The 25,533-nt window shown below is 49.9% G+C and overlaps 2 protein-coding genes across 2 annotated transcripts; both read left to right on the forward strand.

The window, feature by feature from the left end:
• Positions 1 to 36: 36 nt before the first annotated feature.
• Positions 37 to 15,967, forward strand: C12H9orf24 (chromosome 12 C9orf24 homolog). Its single transcript, XM_047754675.1, has 7 exons — positions 37 to 589; positions 8,426 to 8,570; positions 12,502 to 12,617; positions 13,578 to 13,653; positions 13,860 to 14,094; positions 15,226 to 15,312; positions 15,810 to 15,967. Exons 1-7 carry the CDS (start codon positions 455 to 457, stop codon positions 15,913 to 15,915), a joined length of 900 nt encoding a protein of 299 aa, XP_047610631.1. The 5' UTR covers positions 37 to 454; the 3' UTR covers positions 15,916 to 15,967.
• Positions 15,968 to 17,526: 1,559 nt separating this feature from the next.
• MYORG (myogenesis regulating glycosidase (putative)) lies at positions 17,527 to 24,989 on the forward strand. The gene is made up of 2 exons (XM_047755083.1): positions 17,527 to 17,846; positions 21,129 to 24,989. The coding sequence occupies exon 2, from the start codon at positions 21,256 to 21,258 to the stop codon at positions 23,398 to 23,400; it is 2,145 nt and encodes a 714-aa protein (XP_047611039.1). The 5' UTR covers positions 17,527 to 17,846; positions 21,129 to 21,255; the 3' UTR covers positions 23,401 to 24,989.
• The last annotated feature ends 544 nt before the right edge of the window (positions 24,990 to 25,533 follow it).

The following is a 25,533-nucleotide window of genomic DNA, read 5'->3' on the forward strand; positions in this document are numbered from 1 at the left end:
TGGGTTCCCAGGCCAGGCCTGCCACCAACCAGCTGCACAGCCCTGGGCAAATCACTTGACCCCTCGGAACCTCCGTTTCTCTTCATCACAGTGAGAATCTCGGCCTAGAAGACTTCCAGGGGGCCTTCTGAACTCTTGGAAATTGGGCTCCTTTGAGAAGCTCGAAGCAGGAAGAGACTGGGGTAGGGAGGAAATCGGACTTCATCACCTCTCCAGGGATAGGGCTGAGCCAGGTGATATCATAATGGGCAGTGCCAATCCTAGCGAGGGGATCAGGGTGGGGTGGGAGCAGGAAGCCTGTGAGGGAGGGAAGCTGAGAGATCCTGCACAGGAGCGGGTCACAGCAGCTAAGGGCACCTGCCGGGCTTTCTGGGAAGGGGGGAGGGGTGGTCACTGATGTCTTGCAGGAGCCCTTGGTAGGTAGAGCCCACCACAGCATCCCCTAGACTCCACTATGTTCCTCTTTTCCCGTAAGACCAAGACCCCCATCAGCACCTACAGTGACTCCTACAGGGCTCCTACCTCCATCAAGGAGGTCTATAAGGACCCACCTCTGTGGGCCTGGGAAGCCAACAAGTTTGTGACCCCGGTAAGTGAAGAATTGGGATGGGAGGTTGGGAGTGGGGCAGGCAGGCCAGAGTGTATGACTGTGTGTGTCTAGGTGACGGACAGTATGTGGTTGTCATTATGTGTTTGTAATTACTTGCAGCACTGTGTGTGCATGATTCATTTGCTTAGGCATGGAATCTGTAATGATAAAATAGTACAAGACCTGACCTCATGGTGCCTGCCTGCTCCATCAGGGTAGGAGATGGGGAGAGATGGATGATCATCAAGAAATAAACAAGAGTTTTATACATCGTCCAAAATTCTTTGAAGGTAGGAAACAGGAAGTGGAAAGTAACAAGGGAGAGCTACTTCAATAGGCTGTGGAAAAGGTCTCTCTCAAGATGACATTGGGCTGAGACTGAATACAAGAACTAGCCATGTGAAAAACAAAGAATAGGGTCCCAGACAGAGTGATCACAAACTGCCAAGACCCTGAGGCTGCCTGTGGGCTATGCCTATAGGTATGTTTTTATGCATGCGTATCACAGTCTTTGTGTCTGCACTTGAAAACAGGTGGCCAAGTGGGGCTGTGCAGCTTTCAGAAAGTGGAGAGACGTGTGAGTCTAATTGTGACTCTGCCTAAGGGTGTTTATCTGTGTGTACCATCCAACAAAACTTTGCTGAGTACACACGCCAGGTACAATGCTGTTACGATGAAGGGCCAGGCCCTGCCTAAGCGAATCTCTCAGTAAAAAGTGAACAAAGAAGTCCACATTGTGGCTTAGTGGAAATGAATCTGACTAGTATCCATGAGGATGTGGGTTTGATTCCTGCCCTTGCTCAGTGGGTTAAGGATCCAGCATTGCCGTGAGCTGTGGTGTAGATCGCAGACTCAGCTTGGATCTAGCGTTGGTGTGGCTGTCGCGTAGGCCAGCAGCTGCAGCTCCAATTACAGCCCTAGAACTCCCATATGCCACAGATGCATCCCTAAAAAGAAAAAAAAAGTGAACAAACAAGGGTTGCCCATGGAGTTCCCGTCATGGCTCAAGGGTTAGCGCATCCGACTAGCATCCGTGGGGATGCAGTTACCATCCCTGGCCTCGCTCAGTGGGTTAAGGATCCAGTGTTGCCGTGAGCTGTAGTTTAAGTTGCAGACATGGCTTGGATCCCATGTTGCTGTGGCTCTGGCGTAGGCCAGTGGCTACAGCTCTGATTAGACCCCTAGCCTGGGAACCTCCATATGCTGCAAGTGCAGCCCTAAAAAAACAAAAAGACCAAAAAAAAAAAAAAAGATGGGTCGCCCAGTGTGGAATATGAACCAGCAGAGGCAGATGCCAGTATAAGAGCCAAAAAGGAGAGCGCATTCCTGGGACTTGACTGACAGGTCTACTAAGAGGTCCAGGAGGAGGATGCTTTGAGCAGAAGAGAGATGTGAGAAAGGGAGGCCTGGGGCAGGGACCTGCTAGGAACCGAGAAGGAAAGCAGAGGGAGAGGCTAGCCCTGCAGGAAGTGAGGAGCCTGCACACCACCAAAGGCCTCAAGCTGTGTTGAGAAATGCAGCCATAATGCTCCAGATTTTTGAGCCTGGGAGTGTCATGCTTGGATTGTGAGTTAAACACTCCGGCCCCAGCGGCAGGAGATTGGAGGGGCTGGGGCTGAGGGCAGGAAGCCCAGGGAGGTGGTGAAGGATAAGGGAAGAGGATGTAGGTAGGAGATAAGGAGAGGCTGCAGCAGTGAAGAAAGGAATTTGTTGAACAGGGAGAGAATTTTTTAAATAATTTTTATGGTTCTAGAATCAATACATGCTTAATGCAGAAAATGGGGATAACTCAGAGAAGCACAAAGAAAAAGGCCTATTCTCTCACTACCCAAAATAACCAACTGTTAATTTATTATTATATGCCCTTTTAGCAAGCAAATATTTTAATGAAGATGGTGTCATATTGTATACTAGTATTTCGAATCTTGCTTTTTTTTCCCACAAAGCCATATATCAAGTACATTTTCCTGTGTCAAAAATACTCTATAATGTAATTTTAATGACTGTACAGTATTTTATTTTATGAATGTACCAAAATATAGTTAAGGAATCTTACATTACTGGAAATTTAGATTGTTTATAAAATGTTGTTAGTATAATCATTGTTGTACACTCTTTGTATACATTAACTATTCCCTTAGGATAAATTCATAGATATGCAATTGTTGGGAGAAAGGGTATGCACATCTAAAAAACTTTGGATATACACTTCAATTTGCTGTAATAAAGGTTGTAATACTGTACATGCCCACCAGCAAAATAAAAGAGTATCTGCCTGCTTTTCCAAACTCAATAGGAGGGAATTTTTAGGAGGTAGATCAACACATCTGGGTCACCATCTGGATATAAGGAAGAGGAGAGAGGAGTTACCTGGCACAGCAGTTTAAAGATCTAGAGTTGTCACTGCTATGGCATGGGTTCTTTCCCTGGCCTAGGAACTTCCACATGCTGCAGGCACAGCCAAAAAAAAAAAAAAAAGAAGAGGGGATTGATTAGGATGACTCCTAGATTTGGGACTCTGGGAAACTGGAGGAGTGGCAGTGCTACCAACTGAGATTTGGAATTTCAGATGAGAGAGAGGTTGGGAGTTCATCTGGGGACTGAAAATATTCAAGGACTTCCAGCAAAAGATGTCCGGTGGATAACTGGATATACTTATCTGAAGCAAAGCAAAGAGGTTTGGGGTTTGGGCTATAGGTATAGATTTTGTGGGGTGTTTTGGTTTTTGTTCTTTGATCGTTTGTTTTTTCTCCTTTTTCTTTTTAAGGCCATGCCTGCAGCATATGGAGATCCCCAGGCTAGTGGTCAAATGGGAGCTACAGCTGTTGGACTATACCACAGCTCACGGCAATACCAGATCCTTAACCCATTGAGTGAGGCCAGGGATCAAACCTGCAACCTCATGGTTACTAGTCAGATTCGTTTCCACTGTGCCACAATGGGAACTCCCAGACATAGCTTTTGAAGTCAACCTTTGGGGAATATCACTTATTTAAGGGATAGGAAAAGGAAGAAGAGCCATAAAAGGAGACAGAGTAATAGGAAAATCAAAGAGAAACCAACAAAGACAGCATTATTAGACAAAGCTCAATGTCAAATGTTGGCACAGAAAGGGATCTTCTGGATGTAGTAACCCTTAGTCACCTAGCCAGACCGCTTCAGTGAGTGGCCAGGAATGAAAGTCAGATAGCGCTAGGATTAATAATGAAGGAAAAAGCTCCTGCTTCTGGCATGATGGTGATCTAGAAACTCTGAAGGGGCCTCCTGCTTCAAAACAACTAGGTCTTGAATAATAATTTCTTTTTATTTTGTTTTGGACTGTCAGTGGAGCTGAGCGGTAAGTATACTTAGAAGGTAGGATTGCCCTGAGGACAGATGCCACTATCAATACTACAAGCAGGAGTTTAAGCCTTAAGCTAGCTGAAAGATGGAGCAATTAAAGCTTAAATTCCAAACCGAACCAGAAAGTCCAGTGATCTCGGGCTCCCTGCCCACAGCCAACACACACACACTCAAGATGAATGTGTACCTTCTGTGGTGGAAGATACCCTCAATGTAGGTTTTCGGATATCCTTCAGAGTATGGTCAATCAAAAATGAGCTCTCAATAAAAAAATATAAGGAAACGAACCTGTTCTGCTACAGAGTCGGCAGAAACAAACAGATTTAAACCTCCAAGGATGTCATTTATTTGAATTAACAGTTAAAGGATACAAAATAAATATGAATTTTTTAAAAAGTGAAATCATCAAAATGAGGACGAAACAAGAGATTCTATTTTTAAAAGAACAGATAAATTTTTAAAGTGATTAATAGAAATTTTAGAAATAAAAGATATATATGGGTTACACACAGCTTAAGAATGTCAGTGAAATGAAAGATGAAGTGAAAGAAATTTCCCAGAATGCAGCACAGAGAGATAGCGAGATAGAAAATATGGAAAAAATATTAAACAGTATGAAAGATAGAAGGAGAAGATACCATACAACTACTCAAAGTCCCAGGAGGAAAGAGCAGAGAGGAGAATTAGGCATTACCTGAAGAGAAAAAGACTCGAATTTTCCACCACTAACAAGAGAAATGGATCCATGGATTCTTACGTAACTCATGGTGAAAATGCACAACACCAGCTTTAAAGATGACCTTAAAAACATGCAGAGAGTTTTTTATTTTATTTTATTTTATTTTATTTGTCTTTTTGCCATTTCTTGGGCTGCTCCTCAGCATATGGAGGTTCCCAGGCTAGGGGTCGAATCAGAGCTATAGCCGCTGGCCTAGGCCAGGGCCAGAGCAAGGTGGGATCCGAGCCATGTCTGCAACTCACACAGCTCACAGCAATGCCAGATCCTTAACCCGTTGAGCAAGGCCAGGGATCAAACCTGCAACCTCATGGTTCCTAGTCAGATTCGTTAACCACTGAGCCACCATGGGAACTCCAAGAGAAATTATTTTCAAATGTCTTCCTTTCAAGAAGAAAAGAAAAAGACATTTATGGGCAAACAAAAACTAAAATATTTACTACCGTAAGTCCTATAATAAAGGAACGTCTAGAGGGTATACTTTGGGGAGAAGGAAGGTGATCATGAAAGAAAAGTCTGAAATGCAAGAAGGAATGGTAAGCTAAGAAGTCGATAAACATGAGATAAATTTAAGGAAACATTTTCTATATAAAATAATTATAGTGAATTTTTAATTTGTAAAATTTAAACAGAATATTGGAAAACAATATCATGTAAGTTTCAAGGGTAGGAAAGGGATTTTTATAAAAAATATTGTTATTCACAGATGATACTGCTGTGTATATAGAATCTACAAATCATTAGAATAAGAATTTAGAAAGTTGGATGAATATAAGATAAAAATTCAAATCACATTTCTTTACATTAAAAACAAATATTTAGGAAGCATATTCTTAAAGTATATTTAATTTTAGCAACAAAGAGTAAAGGTAAGTAGAAATAAATAACAATCATGCAAAACTGTATAGACAATATTATAAAGATTTGAATACTTTTTTTAAAAATACTTGGAGCTCCCTGGTGGCTCAGCAAGTTAAGGATCTGGAATTGTCACTGCTGCGGCTCGGGTCACTGACTAGGGTTTGACTCCTAGCTGGGGAGCTTCATGCCTCAGGCACAGCTAAAACAGAAAGAAAGAAAAGTAAAGCTGTGGGGGAAAATGTGTCAGGCTTGAGATCACACTACAAATTTGTGGGAAAGATAGACTATTCAATGGGACAATTAATTATCCCATAAAATTGACCCCTAATTCACACCATGCCCAAAGTGCAATTCCTGCCAGATTAAGACTTAAATATGGAAAGTAAAACTATAGGTTTTAGAAGTAGGACATTATCTCATTATCTCAGAGTATGGATGGATTTCTTAAGTCATAAAAGCACTATGTAAGAGATGAATAAATTCAACTGTGTTAAAATTTAGAACTTATGTTCATCAAGACACCAAAAAGAAAATGAAGATACAAGCCATGAACTAAGAGACAATATTTACAGCGTGTAACTGACAAAGGAATATGCAGAATATATAAAGAACTATAATTCTCTGAATTAAAACGGAACATGTTTTGACTCCCTCCTAAAAACCCTTCTAAAACTACAATAAATGGCTATTTTAGAAGCTGAAAGGTGTGATAGGTAAGTAGTAACTGACATAGCAGATCTAAGAAGGCCAAATAGCCAGCAATGCAAAACACAAGGCATAATTCAACTTAAAACTGCAGAATTTTCAAAAGGCTCAGAAATTGGTAATACTAGGCTTCTCTGGAACTGAAGAGTGGTGAAACCAAATCTAAAATGACAATGATCTGAAAGCTGTTAAGAAGCAATTAAAGCCACTAATCCCCTCTTCTATTCTATGCGGCATGGTAACTGCCCACCCCATCTCTGCAAAAGTCAAAAGGCTTATTTTTTGGCCAGGATCTTGGGACTGGGGATTCCAGGCCCAGCTAAGGTCAGGGTATCTTATTAAAAACAGGTGAACCTCCATATGCTGAATGCTGACACCCTCAGCAGCCCTCTTCTTCACAGTGTTCTTAGAACACTGGTAGCTAGGTCACTACTCTCAGGCCAAAGATTTAAAGAATTCCTTCTGGGAGTTCCTGTCATGGCTCAGCAGTAACGAATCCGACCAGTATCTATGAGGGTGTGGGTTCGATCCCTGGCCTGACTCAATGCATTAAGAATCCAGCATTGCTGTGAGCTGTGGTTTAGGTCACAGACTTGGCTCAGATCTGGTGGCTGTGGCTGTGGCATGGCCTGGCAGCTACAGCTCCAATTCGGCCCCTACCATGGGAGCCTGGGAAGTTCCATATGCTTCAAGTGTGGCCCTAAAAAGACCAAAAAAAAAAAAAAAAAAAGTGTCTCTTCTGAGGGATTTGATCAGCCCAAGAGAAAAGACCTACAGATACTGACTGACTTGGCTAAAAACTGTCTAACCAGACCATCCTACAATGATACTCATAGGTGACAAAGCCTAACCAGAGCTCAAAGCCTCCACTGAACCTTTTCAGTCTTCTACTCATAAACATGAGCAGACAATCAAAGATTACAGACATCTGAGAAGAGCCTCAAATGGAAAAATTGAAGATGTTTAGGATTCTTCTAAATGACTGTGTGTGTGAGTGTATCCGAATGTGTATGTATAGTTGTACACATGTATACCTGTTTATGAGTGTATCTGTGTGCATAGATCTATGTGTATGTCTCACTGTGCATGTGTTTGTATGTATAAAACTCAGGAGAACGCTAAGTCATGGGGCCCCTCCACTTACATGGAGTATGACTATACAAGATCTGCCCACAGAACAAAACCGCACCTGGGCACAGAGGACCCAAGAAGCCCCTCAGCTGAGGGATTTTCAAGGGAATAGGAGCACTAGAGCAGCCAAGTCTCCTTCCTGGCCAAGAGAAGCCTCTGCTCTTTAGATCAGAAGGAGGAAATGTAGCAACATCACTGTCCCAGTACCTCACTGCTCCCTATGATGAGAAAGTCCTTCCTGGTGTCTGACTCTGCTGAATGTCCCACCCCTGTGACCCAGCTGCTTGTTCATTCCAGCTGCCTGCAGAGACACGGGCCCACAACTAACTTGGCAATCTGCCTTTAGCTGAGGACAAGGGGGCTCCAAAGGGAGATTCCACAGATCTAGCCCAAAAAAGGGTGATGGGATAAAATGAGGTGAATCCCAAGAAGCAGGAGGGCCCAGAGCCTGGATCAAGATCAGGGAAAAAGTCAGGATAGAATGAGGATCAGGGAAACATGAATGTCAGGGTCAAGGGTAACAGTGATGTCAAGATGAGTGTCACAGCAGAATTAGGGTCAGATTGGAGTCAGAGATTGGTGCCAGATTCCCTAAGAGCCCTCTCCAAAATACCTGCCTAAGCTAGCCAGCTCCCAGGGCAGCCAGGCTTTCCTGAGGCTCTAGGTTGTACCAGGGCCTGTTGCTCTGTCAGGGGAGACCCTGGCCCTGCCCCCAAGGCAGCACACAGTCTGGAAGAAAAAGGACAGGAACACCCAGCCCTTAAAGGGCTCCCAGTCAAGGAAAGGACAGAAATGAGAACATCATAAAACTACTCTGACTGAGTGCAAACGTTGGGCTCCAAGTCCTAGCCTTGGATGGAAGGAAAGAAGGAAAGCATGATTCAAATAAAAAGAACTATTCAGAGGGAACCAAGGCTGGCCTGGGAATCTCTCTGGCACAGGGAGAGGGGTGGGAGATCCACCTGGGCTGACCTCAACGGCAGCTAAATCTAAGTCCAGCAGGACACCAAGCCTGGGGTCTCCATGCATCTAGCCATCTCCTCTCCTCTTCCCTTGCCCAGGGCCTGACTCACACTGCACAGCGCCATGTGGATCCTGAAGCCCTGCAGAAGATGGTCAAGTGTGCTGTGCAGGACTACAGCTATAAGTGTTCCATTCCAGGCCACCCCTACTTGCCTGAGAAATACTGGCTATGCCAAGAGGAAGGTAGGGCCTCACTCCTCACCCGGCTGTGGCCCCTTTCAGTGACCCCAACAAAGACCTTCCACCTGATCCCAACTTGAATCCTTGACCTACATCCTGATCCTGTATAAACTTTATCCCACCCATGATCTGGGTTTCTTCTCTCATCACCCCCATTCCAGCTTGACTCCCAGCCACCTGACCTGACCTTGATTCTGATCCTGATCCTGGGGGAGGAGATACCGGGCTTGCCTTTTGGGACCTCCCAATCTGTGTCAAAGAATTGGAAGAGGGTCTTATCCCTAGAGAGAGGGAAGGAGTTAACCTCCTCCAAACAAATTCCTCCATGTGTATTCCAGGTGTCATCTCCTCCCATCTTCTTATGTTCCCATGTTCCTCTTCTCTCCTGCATCCTTCTTCCACATGTCTCTCCCCTCTCACTGCCTCCTGCCTAAAAATTCTCTCTGGCTCCTCTCCTTCACAGCCAAGATTCTTGGAAAGAGTCACACTCCCCGTCTCTACTTCCTCACTCCTTTGCCTTATGAGAAATTATCTTTCTCATTTGGTTGAGGGTTTATTGTCTGCTTCCCTATACAAAAGAGCAGAGAGACTTGTTTTTGTTTGTTTTGTTTTTTGTTTTTGCTTTTTTTAAAAAATTTATTTATTTATTTATTTATTTTTTGTCTTTTTGTTGTTGTTGTTATTGTTGTTGTTGTTGTTGCTATTTCTTGGGCCACTCCCGCGGCATATGGAGGTTCCCAGGCTAGGGGTTGAATCGGAGCTATAGCCACCGGCCTACGCCAGAGCCACAGCAACGTGGGATCCGAGCCGCGTCTGCAACCTACACCACAGCTCACGGCAACGCCAGATCGTTAACCCACTGAGCAAGGGCAGGGACCGAACCAGCAACCTCATGGTTCCTAGTCAGATTCGTTAACCACTGCGCCACGACGGGAACTCCTGTTTTTGCTTTTTATGGCCACAGCCGGGGTATATGGAAGTTCCCAGGCTAGGGGTCAGAGTGGAGCTACAGCTGCCAATCTACATGACAGCCACAGCAATGCAGGATCCAAGCTGCATCTGTGACCTACACCACAGCTCACAGCAACACAGGATCCCCGACCCATTGAGTGAGGTCAGCTATCAAACCGGCATCTTCATTGATACCAGTTGGATTCGTTTCTGCTATGCCACAATGGGAACTCCAGGGAGACTTGTTTTATTTAGAGCTGTGCCCCCTCCATCTAGAACAGTGCCAGGCTTCATATTCATTGAATTAATTGCTGATAAATCTACCAACTGAAATTGGGAGTGTGCATCACCTACATTGATGTTTAATGTTTATTAAAACTGACCTTGGGGAGTTCCCTGATGGCCTAGGCGTTAAGGACTTGGCATTGTCACTGCCATGGGTCAGGTTCTGCCCTGACCCAGGAACTTCCGCATGCTGTGGGCATGGCCAAAAACCCTGATCTTGTGTGTTTCTAATTACCTTAACCATGGGACTCTTCAGTCTTTACCTTATGAGACCTACTCTATGCATTTCACTGTGACTACTCTTTACTTTGTGAAACTCCTTCCTTTCTCAGCTTCTCTGATGCCTGAAATTCCTGAGTCTCTTGTCTAATCATTCTGGAAACATGGAGTTCCTCAGGGTGCTGATCTGAGCCCCCCTCTTTCCTATTCCTCTCCTGAGACCATTTTACCTAACCTATGTCTTTAATAACTGACAACTCCAAGTCTCTATTTCTAGCCTTGACCTTTCACTAGAATCCTACTCTCCTTTAGCTGATCATAGTCAAATTTACCTGAATGTCCTCAAACACATCAAACTCAGTATGTCCAACCCACCAACCCAGAACTCCAAGTCCCAGCACACTGCCCCCCACACACACACACGCTCTTCCTCTAGGGCTCCTGGACCTCCTTTCCTAATCGCTCACATGTATGCTTTCAGACTCTATTAGACAGGTGGAACTTATAGGACAGACTTAGGTGACTGGCTGGATGGGGCTTTGGAGGGTTTCAAGTAGAGAAGTGTTTTGGTCAGATTTTCATTTATGATAAGTGCCACAGCTTCTGTGTAGAGACCAGATTGTAGGCATCAAAATAAGGCTGAGGAGTTCCCCTAGTGGTTCAGTGTTAATGAACCTAACTAATATCCATGAGGACTCGGTTTCAATCCCTGGCCTTGCTCAGTGGATTGAGGATCCAGCATTGCCGTGAGCTGTGGCTCAGATCTGTGTCACAGATGTGACTTGGATCTAGTGTTGCTGTGGCTGTGGTATAGGCTGGCAGCTGCAGCACTGATTTGACCCATAGCCTGGGAATTTCCATATGCCACAGGTCCAGCCCTTAAAAATAAAATAGTAATAGGGAGTTCCCGTTGTGGCTCAGGGGTTAACAAATCTGACTAGCATTAATGAGGACGCAGGCTCAATCCCTGGCCTTGCTCAATGGGTTAAGGATCCGGTATTGCCGTGATCTATGGTGTAGGTCGCAGATATGGCTTGGATCCCGTGTTGCTGTGGCTGAGGTGTAGGCCGGCAGCTACAGTTCTGATTTGACCCCTAGCCTGAGAACTTCCATATGCCGTGGGTGTGGCCCTAAAAACCAAAAAAAAAAAAAATAATAATAATAATAATAATAAGAGGCTGGAAGACTAGTAGGCTAATAGTGTTCTATGTGCCAGGCACTGTTCGAAGTGTTTTACATGTGTTAACTCATTTAAATCTCACAACAACCCTATGGGATAGACAGTATTGTTACCCCTATTTTATTTTATTTTATTTTATTTATTTATTTTTGTCTTTTTTTGTTGTTGTTGTTGTTGTTGCTATTTCTTGGGCCACTCCCGCGGCATATGGAGGTTCCCAGGCTAGGGGTTGAATCGGAGCTGCAGCCACTGGCCTACGCCAGAGCCACAGCAACGCAGGATCCGAGCCGCGTCTGCAACCTACACCACAGCTCACGGCAACGCCGGATCATTAACCCACTGAGCAAGGGCAGGGACCGAACCCGCAACCTCATGGTTCCTAGTCGGATTCGTTAACCACTGCGCCACGACGGGAACTCCTGTTACCCCTATTTTAAATTAAGGAAACAGAGATATGATGAGATTAATTAATTAGGTCAAGGTCACACACAGTTAACATCTGGCAGAGCTGAAATTTGAACTACAGCAATCTGCCTACAATGTCCATCCTATTAACCACAACATTATTGTCTCCCAGTTAAGGCACTGCAGAGATATAGGGATGAGATCATGGGGGCTGGAAGAAGGAACAGATTCAAGTTTTGGTTTTTGGTTTTTGTTTTGTTTTGTTTTTGTTTTTGTTTTTTTGCTGTTTGGACCAAACCTGCAGCATATGGAAGTTCCCAGGCCAGGGGTCAAATCAGAGCTGCAGCTGCTAGCCTACAGCACAACCACAGCAACATGGGATCCAAGCAGCCTCTACAACCTACACCACAGCTCACAGCAACACTGGATCCTCAACCCCTGAGCAAGACCAGGGATTAAACCTACATCTTCATGGATACTAGTTGGCTTTGTTATCCCTGAGCCACAACAGGAACTCCTCAAGTGATTTTAAGGAGGCAGAATATGCAAACTTTGGAGACTGGATATGGAAGATGAGAGGGAGGAATTGGGAGGAGATCCTGTTTCCAGGGTTTCCAGATTGGCTGATTCAGAAAGAGTGGTGCCAGAAGGAAAAGTGATCAGCTCAATCAGCTCAAAGGATCCAGACCCCACTCAGATGCTTGCCTTACATGGGATAGGGGCTGCGTCTCAGTGTCTAAGACAAGTATGGGGCCAGGCTGGGATTTTCTGCCCTGAGGGAGATCAGTAAGCGTCCAGATTTGTGCTAGAGATCAGAGGAGAAACATCTCAGGGGTCCCAGATTCTGGGATAGAATGAGTAATACTGTCTTATGTCTCCACCCCTATGATCAAGCGGACAAATGCAACCCAAACTACCTTTGTGGTAACCGGTATAACACGTGGAGGATGGGACCCTACAGCTGCACTGGCTGGAACAGATGTAACGTATACCTTCCCCAGCTGCCTAAGGTATCTGCTGTGCACACCCCCATCTGCCTCCCAAACCACAATGACTGATATTTCATATTTCCTCAGTCCTTTCCTACCAATGATGCTCCAAGGCTTATTCCCACTTGTGAGACTAGGGTTTCTATTTTCTAGGAAACAAAAGAGCTCAGGAGTGGAGCTGAGCTGGACCTCTGGGTCCCAACCTCTAGGAACTGGGTCCCCTGAGCTCCACTCTCTGGCTAGGTTCTGTTGGAGACATGGCTGGTGTGCTACCTTCCTGGAGCTTCCCACATGTTCTGGCCAAGCAGTCAGTGACAGGCTGAGTCTACTTGCTCCTCTCTCCCCTCCTTTGCGATGTGAACAAGGCCAAAATGAGGGAGAACAAGGCCATCCAGAGGCAGTACAGATAGATACAGGAGAGTCTTCCAAGGAGATAAAAGAGTCCAGGCACCAGCCTCAGGCATGAAGAAAGAGGGAATGTGAGAGGATTTCAGGCAAGAGTAAGGGTTCTTAACTATAGGTTGATAGCTGACTTCTCGTTGACTGAACCCTTTTGAATTAGAACTTGCTCAAGAATCAGAAAATTTTGCAAGTTCCCCAAGTGATTCTGATGGGCTGGCAGTACCACAATATTGGAAAACCCCCCTTATGAGAAAGAAACAGAGACATAGTTCTACAGAGTCAGCTAGACAGTGGGGGACAAAGGCAAAGGCAGAGGCTGAGACGGGGTTGTCAGAGGCCCAGATCCAGACCCCATCCACCAACAGCTCCACTTCCCCCACCCCCACCCCTTGGTAGGCGGAGTAAACCACGTTGCCCAGCGACAATCCCAAACACTCCCGAGAGTGAGGGAGCGTCTGGAGGCCGAGGGAAGGCGCGGCCTAGGACTAGTCTGGGCATTCTGAGAGGACCCCCCCCCCCACCCCCCAAGGAGGAACTCTTCCGGGTCAGAGCTTGAGGTAGCGTGTCTGCTGTTTCCAGGAGGCCGGGATGGAGACAGTAGTTCGAGGAATGCCCTTGGTGTACCCTCCTAAGCCGGAGCGACTCAACGCTTACGGTAATGGATGGTGGGACAGTGGAGGGGAATGAGTAGGCCAGAAGGACGGCGGGACAGGAACCCCGGGGTACGGGGGGATGTCCAAGGCTCCTGTCTATAACCCTGTCTCTATCTGTGTCTCCATCTCTTCCTGTCTCTGACCCTGTCTCTCCCCATTCCTGGGACACGGCGTCTGGGTCTCCCGGGCTTGGGGTCCGCGGGCGCAGAGCGGGAGGTAGTGGTGAACATGCTGAACTCGCTGTCACGGAACCAGCCGCTGCCGCAGATCACGCCCCGCTGCGGGTGCGCGGACCCCCTGCCCGGCCGTCTACCCTTCCAGGGTTATGAAAGCGCTTGCTCGGGCCGCCACTACTGTCTACGGGGGATGGACTACTACGTCGCGGGACCACCCTGCACTGAACGCCGGCTGCGGCCTTTGTGCGCAGAGCAGCCTACTGTAAGGTTCGCAGGGCCGCGAGCGCTCTAGCCGGGCCCCGCCCCCAGAGCCCAGCCCTTCCCCAGTTGCGGGCGCTTGGTCCGGCTTCTAGCTTTGCCCTGCCTCTGTGCCAGACCCCAGCCCTCCAGGGCTTGAACCTGAGCTCACCACTGAGGTGGGCAAACCCCCCACGAAGTTTCCCCCAAGTTCTCGATCCTACCCCTCTCGAACTGGGCTCAGGGTCACCCTGGCTTCTGTATCACTTCTGAAGCCTCCGCCGGAGGGTTTGTTTTTTGTTTTTGTTTTTTGAGGAACAAACCCAGGACACCAGTTGATTCCTTTACCATGCCCGCCGGCGCCGGCCCTGGAGACGCATGTTCTATCTAGTTTGCAGAGTACCATGCGTTCCTGGGCCTCGGGTCACCATTGGTAATGGGCAGGGTCTTCGCTGGGTTCTAAGAGAACAAAGAAGTGATGTCTGCATTACCAGAGGGGCCTTGGCCTCCTCGGAGCCCCGCACCCCCTGCGGAGGTAGACGGCCTAGCGGCCTGGCGTGTTACTGTTAAGGAAACTGAGGCCCGAGCCCTCGGCGGAAACCCAGACTGCAACGGAGTCTTCTCCCTGCACGTGGCTTTGGACAAGGCGGGCCGAGCCTGGGAGAACGCTGAAGTGTGCGTCCAGAAAGCTGTGAAAGGGCGAGGGAGGTCCTGAAGCCTGTCCCTAATTCCGTGGTGATACCCCGCCCCTCCCCAGGCTGTGAGAGCCCGATTCATCATCTTGTGAAACTGGGTCTTACCCCTCACAAAGACATGGAGGAAAGAGTGCCTAAGCCTTGTGCTGGGTTAAGTGCTGGGGTAATTGCTGTCCTGTGGCGAGGATCCAGGGGCTCCCAGATCTTCAATGACTGATCCGCAACCCTCGCCAGAGTCCAGCATTCTCCGCGGCCCAGCTTGGGCGGCAGAAATGAGGCTTCACGGGGAGAGGGACTTCCAAGTGTCTTTCCAGAGGTGATGCCTCGATGGGGTCTTGAAGGGTTAGGAGGCCGGAGAATAGGATGTCTGAGCTGTAGGACTGACACCAGAAGTCTTGGTGTGGATTGGGGCGTAGAGGGAAATTAAAAGGCCCGACCCCTTCCTGCCCACCGCTTCCTCCCCCAGGAGTGTATCGCCTTGCGAGCACCGGCCCGGAATGCATTGTGCTGTTTTAACTCCCCCGCAGTCATACTACCCTTGTCCCAACCTTAGGTAAGTCTGGTGTACACACAGGCAAATGCGCACGTACGAGGAAGCTGTAACCTTGGAGCTGCTGGGGATCCCGGGACTAGTTGGGGTGGCAACCATCCACTGCGATGCACCGACTGGAAAGTGTCACCAGGGGGCGGTGGTGCCATGGGAAAGTCAGAACTGGCTGCTAAATGAGGACCCCCCCCCCCACGAGAGGGCATGGAGATGGCATTGAGGGGTTACAGGCTGGCCATGGTGCTTAAAGTCAAGAGATCAGGACATTAGGTTCAGGGCTTGGAATAAAGGGTAAAAAGTCTGTTAGGGAGCGGGTATCAGGAATCTAAAATTTAATTGTAGAACCTAAGGTTAAGAGGTCAATGTTGGAGCCTAGGGAGCTAGGAGCAAAATGCTGAAATAAGGTTAGCATTGAGAATTGTGGAGCAAAATGCGGGAGTTAGCATTGAGAATTGCCAGGCAGGTATGAGGGTCCAAAAGAGCTGACGCATCTCTCCCCACAGATGGGACACAAGTCACTTCAAGAAGACTGGTGGCCCCCAGAGAAACAACTATGTTGTCCACCCTGAGTTTGTGTCTGAGACCTATCCTGACTACCACTGCTGGTAGACCCCAGACTGGCCGGGCTAAGGAGGCTGAGCAATAAATAAATTCTTCACCCTAAAGCCTGCCGCCAGTGTCCTTCCCCAGAAGGATCTGGCAGTGAGGAGCCCGTCACTCAGGCCTCTGCCAAGCCCCCTCAACTGCGATGCAGTTTCTCAAAGTCGCCTTGTCCATTTCATCACCTCAGTATTTCCCTTGGGTGGTCCGGAGTGCCCTCCTGACACACAATATTCCTATGAGGGGCATGTCCTCCTCCTTTCCACCTCAGAGCCCAAACTAGCCATGCGGGAGGGCCCATCTACCTCTCAACCCCAGGAGAGCCCTACAGCTGACATTTCCCCACTATACCCCAAGCTTAGATGTCCCTTCACCTCCATGCCTCCATTCTGCAGTCAGAGCCATGTCCCTATTCCCAACGTTCTTGATCTCTGTTCCCAGAGCCTCCATCACAGCCTAAAAGTCTCTGTTCAGATACCCTTGCTGCCATGCCCACCCAAGTCCAAGGGGTCCAAACAATTTTGAAGGGTTTCATGACCAAGAAGTTTCAAATTATAAAACAAAGCCCTGGGAGGAAGGGGTGGGGTGTTCCAAAATCTCTAGGATCTCCCGTATGTTTGCACCCAGTTCCCCCTGGAGGGAGGAGTATGGTGAGGCATGCCCACTTCCTTGTAGCATGGGTTTTCTTTCTTTCTTTCTTTCTTTTTTTTTTTTTTTGTCATTAGGGCCACAGGAAGTTCCCAGGCTAGGGGTCAAATCAGAGCTGCAGCTGCTGGCCACAGCCACAGCCACAGCAAAGCCAGATCCTAGCTGCATCTGTGACCTACAGCACAGCTCAGGGCAACTGCAGATCCTTTTACCTTTAACCCACTGAGGGAGACAAAGAATCAAACCCACATCCTCATGGATACTAGTCAGATTCTTAACCCACTGAGCCACAGTGGGAACTCCAGCATGGGTGCTTCTAATGGCTTTCATCAAGGGGAGTGGGGGGCAGTGGATGGGGAAAGGCATTGCAAAATACCGAGCAGAAGCTTGTCTTCTCAGTTCCTGATCTCAGATGCTGCGGTCTGGTCTAGTGGGAATGTACAGGTTGGGCCTCCAAGCTGGTGGAACTAAGCTCCCTCTGTGGGGTCCTTAATTGGATCTAACCTGCATTGAACCACTGAGATCCTCCCAGAATTTCGCTACCCTAACACCATGTGGGGAAATTTTTCCCCTATGGAGACCTAATAAGCGTTATACCCAGACGACCTCAAGCTGCTCACATCTGGAGAAAAATAAATCCCAAGGGTTCATTCAGCTCCGCCCCTTTGCCCGGCAGCTCTCTCCTCCTCAGACGATTCCCAAATTTAGCCCAGAGGTTGGAGGACTCTATATAAAAAGTTCGACAGTTGCACCTTCCTCCAGAACTACATTTCCCAGCAGGCCTGGGGCAGAGAGCCGCCCTTTTGAGGGTAAGCAATGCCGCGGGGGAGGGGGCGGGGTTCTGAAGGCTGAGGAGGCGGGCTTGGGAGGTTCCAGGCTGGCAGAGGGCCCAGGCTGCCCGGAGTTGGGCACAGAGCAGAGGAGGAGCGGCGCGGGGGTGTAGGGGGAGGCACGGAAGCTAAGGGGCGTGGCCTCAAGTCCTCGTGACACTGTGGGAGGATGGTCTTGCTCCACGGACTGAGGTGGACTCCGCGACTCTAGGCAAGACCAAAAGACCGGGGCGTGGCCGAGCGGCCAGGGGGCGGGGCCCGAGGAGGGCCTCAGCTGTCTTCAGTGAGGCGGCGCCCCGCGCTGCGCTGTTGCCACTCAACTTCAGCTAACGTGGAGGGGCTCGGCAGGAGCCTCCCCTTTACCTTCACTTCTGGAGTCGACTGCCTTGAATGAGCCTAGCGGGAAGTCCTTGGGAGGTTGCCGAGGGAGGACATTTCCTGAACTTTCGCTCCTACAAACGAGTAAGTAGGTGTGGCGAGCCTGGACACCTGGGCCCCTCCTCCGGCCGCGGTTCCCAGCGGGCACCGGTCCCTTGACCTCAGTCTGTCCCTTCGGACCTTGTAGCTGCAGCGCGGGAGGTAGGGGGTGGGGGATTCCAGGCTGTAGACTCAGTCACTCGATCCCCTGGATCCCGACGCTGGGCAGGACAGGGAGATGGGCCGGATCGAGTTGCCTTTGACATTTCCAATCCCACCGTACCCCCGGAATCTTGTGTTCGACAAACCGCTTGACATGGAATGGCCTCCCGTCAGTTGGGCTGGGCCCGCTGCCCCCCCCCCCCCCGCCTTCAGACTCCGCTAGGGGCTGTCAGCCAAGACTGAGGTTGAGTGTCTAGTGGGCAGAGGCTTGGCTAGGGCAAACCCCACCTGCCAGTATTAGCGGGAGTTTGTCCAGATGGCGGAGGCTGCAGATTACAGGGGTCTCTAGCTCCACCGTTAACGCCGGAATCACAGTTCCTCCCCAACAGCCCCTGTACCAGATGCCACAAAAATTGCCACTTCCCACCACCAGAAACCTTCCTGAAGCAAGCAGCAGCACCAGCCCTTGGGAAGACAGGCCTCACCATGCCCACACCCACCTAATGGAAGCCTATCCCACCCTCTTGGCCACAGATCTCCTTTGCTGTGTTCAGATAGCCAGTCAGACCATTATCTTCCATTCCTAAAACTTAATACCATGGAGGGTTAAGCCTCCATTTTGTCTTTTTTTTTTTTCCTTTTTCTTTTTAGGGTCGCATCCGTGGCATATGAAGTTTCCCAGGCTAGATATCGAATCAGAGCTGAAGCTGCTGGCCTACACCACAGCCACAGTAACTTGGGATCTCAGCTGCATCTGTGACCTACACCACAGCTCACGGCAACACTGGATCGTTAACCCACTTAGCGAGGCCAGGGATACTAGTCCTCATGAATACTAGTCAGATTCGTTAACCATGAGCCACAACGGGAACTCCAAGCCTGGATCTTGGATTCAGGCAACCTTGCTACTTGGGTGACTTCAAACAAGTTCCTTTTTCTTGTTTGAAGTTTGGGCCACTGTTTACTCATCTATAAAGTGAGCACTGCCCCTTTGCCTCCTGTACAGCATTATTGTTAGGGTTGGACGCTGTGGTGGCAGTAGGGAGACCAGTAAAAGGTCTACGGGTTTCTGTCCTTCATCAAAGAATCTTAGAACCCTAGTGAATAAAGATTCTCAGAACCTAAGTGTTAGAAAAGGCTTTTGAGGTCACCTTGGTGGTCCCTCCATGCCTCCAGGAGTCATGAGATGGGCTGACCTAATATGAAAGTTTTGAGGATGACCGGTCTCTTTCCTATTCAGATATGGACCCTTTCCCCTTCTTTCCTTAGTGCCCGGAATGGGGCCTTGGTTGTCTTGAAGAGATTGAATATAAATGTACAGCAGGTCTGGCCTGGGCCATCTAAGACCTTCTTTGGCTTAAGGGCGTCAGCTAAAGGCCTGCATTTTCCAGGAGGGCTTTTCTAACCTGTACCTACAGGAAGGGGAGTCCATAGTGAGGTGGGGGAGTTTTGAAGGCTAAATTGTGTGGGATGAGAGGAAGGGAATAAGAGGCTGTTCTAGACCAGCTGGGACTGACTAGTTTAGGGAGTTAGGAGGAGGGAGCACAAAGAATAAGGCCCTGAGATAGCACCTTATTGGTGGGGGACATTGTGGGGACCTGTATATTGACATCCAGGATCAAAATTTTGATCTACACCTGGCATTCTTGATAATCTCTTCATGGGAGAGGTAGAGGAAGGGAGAACCCTGAACAGTTCTCCTATCTCCTTGGAAGTCTCTGGGAACTTTAGAACAGACACTGGCGTCTGGTAGGAGTCTAATTACTGTTTGCTAGTCTGCCTCTCTCCTTTCCCCCAGATGGAGCAGGTGGGCAGCTGGCAGACTGGCAGTGTCTATGTCTATGTATGAACCTGGCTGGTGCTATTTCTTTGTTAGACTCTGCCCTGAGGGCTGGGACAGGAAGGGTCAGTAGCCTTGAACAGAAGATTGGGACACACACTTTCTCCCAAGTCTGCTTCTCTGCCATCCTTTCTGAATGTTTAGAATACCGTGTGTAAGAGTGCATGTGTGGAGTAGGGAGTGTCCAATCCCCAGAGACCGGGTAGGTGGGGAAAAGAAGTTGGCCGGTGATGGTTGGGTGAAATTTCCTAAAGTGGGTGGCCTGAAGGATTGAGGTTAGGGAAGGAAAGAGCTTGGTAGTCATAGGATAGCCCTGGCTAGAAACAGAATCAGAAGAACAGGTGAGACCATGTATGCCTTAAGCCTCAATTCACAAAGCTTACACCTCTGAACTTCATCAGAGGGGTCACGAGCAGCCCCCTAAACTAGGGAGACAGGTAGTATGATAAATGCTTTAGGAAGATCACCATGGTGGCTGTGAGCAGAGGCATTGGGGGAAGAGAAGTTGAAAACAAGGAGGCCTATTGGGGAAGTGCTACAGTGATACAGGGGAGAAATGACGGTGCTCTAACTGGGGTGGGGCAACAGGCCAGTGGGTGAATGCTAGAGACGAAGCCAGGCATTAGCTGGCCCACAGATGTGGTGCTGGGAGCAGAGCAAAAAGGTGAGCAGAGAAATGGACATGGTGATCGATGGCTGAGAGCAGAGTGGAGTTTGAGAGCAAAGAGAGGGAGATCTGAAAAGCCACCACAGCCCCCTGCTAGGCTTCTGACCCCAGCCCTGATGTCGAAACCCATCCCTCCCTCTCCTCCAAACCAGGCCCTAAGACTGAGTCTGGCTTTGAGTATCTTATCTAATCTCCAGACTTAATATGACTTCTGACTCAAGATTAAGTTCCAAGACAGAAGTGTTCCCCTTCCTCTCTCCTCTTCCCCTCCAAGAACAGGGAAGCCAGCCTACTGCTCTGTTAAAGGCCTCAAAGAGCTGGCTGACTTAGCCCCCCTCTCCCACCCTGGCCACTTCTCTGGGAAACCAGCCCTCTCCAGATCCCTCCCCTTCTTCTCAGCCTGAAGTGCACTGAGGCCTGATTAATTCTGTGATCCTGGACAGCTCCCTGGCCCTGTCTGGGTTTGTTCCTCCACCAGGAAAATGGGCATGCATGCCATCTATCCTTCCCCATGCCGAGTCCTGCCTAATTTTGGCAAACAGTGGGGGCCATGAGAAAGGGTAGTGTAAGATGCAGACAGAACGTCCTGGTAAGAGTCAAGTCCTTATGTCCCAGTATACACCCTCCCAAAATACACACCTCTTCTTTCTTGCTGCAGCAAATGGAAACACTGGAATGAGAAAGCTCAGTTCGACCTCTCTTCCCCTTCCTGACTCAAGTAGGTCAGGTTCATATGGGCTTTGTCGGGTGGCCCCACTGTCCGCTCCTTCATTAACTGGGGGCTGATGCCCCAGAACTCTCAGGAAAAGAACCAGGCCTATCTCCGCCGCTGCCCTGGGAGCCACCCAGGTCCCAAGAGCCCCGAGGCCGTCGCAGCCACAGCCATGTACACCTTCCTGCCTGACAACTTCTCGCCTACCAAGCCCAAGCCGTCCAAAGAGCTGAAGCCGCTGCTGGGATCCGCCGTGCTAGGGCTGCTGCTGGTGTTGGCTGCGGTGGTGGCCTGGTGCTACTACAGCGCCTCTCTACGCAAGGCTGAACGCCTGCGCGCCGAGCTGCTGGACCTCAACCGCGGCGGCTTCTCCATCCGCAACCAGAAGGGTGAGCAGGTCTTCCGCCTGGCCTTCCGCTCGGGCGCGCTAGACCTTGACTCCTGCAGCCGCGAGGGCGCCCTGCTCGGCTGCTCTCGCACGGCCGATGGGCGCCCACTGCACTTCTTCATCCAGACTGTGCGGCCCAAGGACACGGTCATGTGCTACCGCGTGCGGTGGGAGGAGGCGGCGCCCGGGCGTGCGGTGGAGCATGCCATGTTCCTAGGCGACGCAGGGGCGCACTGGTATGGCGGCGCCGAGATGAAGACCCAGCACTGGCCCATCCGCCTGGACGGCCAACAGGAGCCGCAGCCCTTCGTCACCAGCGACGTCTACTCCTCCAACGCCGCATTTGGAGGCATTCTCGAGCGCTACTGGCTGTCATCACGCGCTGCTGCCATCAAAGTCAACGACTCAGTGCCCTTCCACCTGGGCTGGAACAGCACGGAGCGCTCTCTGCGGCTGCAGGCGCGCTACCACAATACCCCCTACAAGCCGCCTGCCAGCCACACCGCTGCGCCCGAGCTCAGCTACCGCGTGTGCGTTGGCTCGGATGTCACCTCCATCCACAAGTACATGGTGCGGCGCTATTTCAATAAGCCATCAAGGGTGCCAGCACCCGAGGCCTTCCGGGACCCCATCTGGTCCACATGGGTGCTGTACGGACGCGCGGTAGACCAGGACAAGGTGCTGCGTTTCGCCCAGCAGATCCGCCAGCACCGCTTCAACAGCAGCCACCTGGAAATTGACGACATGTATACGCCTGCCTATGGCGACTTTGACTTCGACAAGACCAAGTTTCCCAACGCCACTGACATGTTCCGCCGCCTGCAGGACGCTGGCTTTCGCGTCACGCTCTGGGTGCACCCGTTTGTCAACTATAACTCGTCGTGCTTTGGCGAAGGCGTGGAGCGCGAGCTTTTCGTGCGCGAACCCACGGGCCGGCTGCCTGCGCTGGTGCGCTGGTGGAATGGTATCGGCGCAGTGCTCGACTTCACGCGCCCCAAGGCCCGTGACTGGTTCCAGGGGCATCTGCGGCGACTACGCTCGCGCTACGCGGTGGCCTCCTTCAAGTTTGATGCTGGCGAGGTCAGCTATTTGCCGCAGGACTTCAGTACCTACAAACCTCTGTCGGACCCCAACATATGGAGCAGGCGCTACACAGAGATGGCGCTGCCCTTCTTCTCACTGGCCGAGGTCCGCGTGGGCTACCAGTCACAGAACATCTCGTGCTTCTTCCGCCTGGTGGACCGAGACTCGGTGTGGGGCTACGATCTGGGGCTGCGCTCGCTCATCCCCGCGGTGCTCACCGTTAGCATGCTGGGCTACCCATTCATCCTGCCAGATATGGTGGGTGGCAACGCGGTGCCTGAGCGCACAACGAGCAACGGCGATGTGCCGGAGCGCGAGCTCTACGTGCGCTGGCTGGAAGTGGCCGCCTTCATGCCAGCTATGCAGTTCTCCATTCCACCCTGGCGCTATGACGCCGAAGTGGTGGCCATTGCACACAAGTTCACTGCACTAAGGGCCTCGCTGGTGGCACCGTTATTGCTGGAGTTGGCTGGTGAAGTCACTGACACGGGCGACCCCATCGTGCGCCCCCTCTGGTGGATCGCGCCCGGCGATGAGACGGCGCACCGCATCGACTCACAGTTCCTTATCGGAGACACGCTGCTGGTGGCCCCGGTCCTAGAGCCAGGCAAGCAAGAGCGGGATGTCTACCTGCCCGCAGGCAAGTGGCGCAGCTATAAGGGCGAGCTTTTCGACAAGACGCCTGTACTGCTCACTGATTACCCCGTAGACCTGGACGAGATCGCTTACTTCATCTGGGCATCCTGACCCAGGTCAAGACCCAAAAACCCCACAGCCCTAACCCCAGTATTCATGTGGGCCTTTAACCCTTCATCACAACCATACCACATATCCCCAGGAAGTGGATACTGACCTAAATATGCTGGAGCCAGCTCGTGGGGGGAAGAGGGGGCAGCGAGGGGAAGGAGAAAACGCTGAAGCAGCCTCCCACCCAATCAGCCCTCTTTTCCTCCATACTCATTTCAGTGACAGAAACCTCTTCCCTGGGGTAGGGATAAGAGAGCTCAGAGGAAAATTTTCAGCTCTCTTCCTGTTAAACATGGTTGGGTTTTAAAAGCATAGAGAGAATCTTCAGCCCTCCATCCTGGCCCGAGTGGCCATCTTTGTCCTTCTGAGGTGGTGACTTGATCCTCTTTAAGTTCCCAAAATAGCCCCCTGCCACACTTAGAAAGGGCACATTCTTGGTGTTGGAAACCAGGCCCTGAGTTCCCAGCCTAAACTGTGGCTGACCTGGTCCCACCCCAGCTGGCAAGAAGGGACGGAGGTACTTGGCCAACTGACAAGGAGACAGAAGGCCCCATTCCCAGAAGGACAGGGGGACTAGGTCCAGCACAAAGTCATCATCACTGTCCTTCATTTGTGAAGAGATTCCTAACACTGCGCTTACCCATCTGTGTACACACATGGTTCAGCCCTGGACCAGGGCCACTGCCTAATGGACAAAGACTTGAGAGGCCATTCAGGCCAGACTTGGTGCCTTAACTCAAGAACCTGTGTGTGTGTGTGTGTGTGTGTGTGTGAGAGAGAGAGAGAGAGAGAGAGAGAGAGCACGTGTGCGAGTGAGCAAGAGCTCAGGAGAGGCACCACGTGTCCCTGGATCTGTGGCATAAGCACAATACCTCTGAGGCTACATAAGCCTGGAGGGAGTGGGCAGGGAGCAAATTTGAGCTTTAGATTGTTGAGTTGGCCCCTTCCTGGGTGATGCCCTTGGGACTCTAGTAGGAAATAAATAACCCTTTCCAGATTCCTCAGCTACCTCACTCCCTGCACACGTGGCAGGGGGTGTGGCTTCAAAGGGAGCTGGTATTCTTTTTCTGGTGGTGGTGTGCTTCAGCACGCAAATTACCATGCACATCAACACCTACAAATTTACATACAGGGTAAGGTCTTTCATTTCAGCCATTTTCCCTTTCTAAGAAGGGCAACTTCAGCTAGAGTGAGTTTGTCTCGACTCTGCAGCTGAGTCTCTGGAAGGAGTGGCTTGCCAGAGGAGGGAGGTGGGGAAACGGGGCAAGGTTCAGCTCTCCTAACAGCTAGGACTGCAGACTCTGTCCCTCACCCCCTAGAGAATGCATTTCTTTGCCCACTCCACCCCGCTATTTTCTCAGCGTGAAGAATGCTAACGAAGGTTTAGGGGCACTCACTTGTGACTCTACCACTCATCTACAAGCTGTATGGGCTCCAGCAAGCTGCTTACCCTTGCAGAGCCTCAGTTTCTTCATATGTAAAATGGTGATAATAATGCCTACCTCCCAGTTTGTTGTGGGAATTATAAGCACAGATGTTTGTAAAGTGCCTGGCACAAGTAGGTGCTCAATAAAAATTAGCTATTGTAATGTTATTTTTTGTTTGTTTGTTTTCCTGCTTAAAGACTACGTGGGAGTTCCCGTCGTGGCGCAGAGGTTAATGAATCCGACTAGGAACCATGAGGTTGTGGGTTTGATTCCTGGCCTTGCGCAGTGGGTTAAGGATCCGGCGTTGCAGTGAGCTGTGGTGTAGGTCGCATACTCGGCTTGGATCTGGCGTAGGCCTGTGGCCACAGCTCCGATTCGACCCCTAGCCTGGGAACCTCCATATGCTGTGGCAGCAGCCCTGTAAATGGCAAAAAGACCAAAAAAAAAAAAAAAAAAAGATTTTTCCAGGCTCCAGCTCCCACCCCAACTGACTTCCTCTGGGCTCGCATGTGATACTCTCTTCTCAAACCTCCTCACACAGCACCCAGTTGAGCTCTGAGTTTGTGACCTAAGAGACACTGTGGGAGAAAAGCAAGAGAAGAGACCCCTGAAGGTGGGATGTCAGAAGCCAGAAGTCCCCAGGAGACAGGGAATAAATGGAATTAGCTTCCCTCTCCTTTTTGTCAAGAGCGTTTACTAATCAGTA

Source organism: Phacochoerus africanus, chromosome 12 (assembly GCF_016906955.1).
Source record: "Phacochoerus africanus isolate WHEZ1 chromosome 12, ROS_Pafr_v1, whole genome shotgun sequence".
NCBI lineage: Eukaryota > Metazoa > Chordata > Mammalia > Artiodactyla > Suidae > Phacochoerus > Phacochoerus africanus.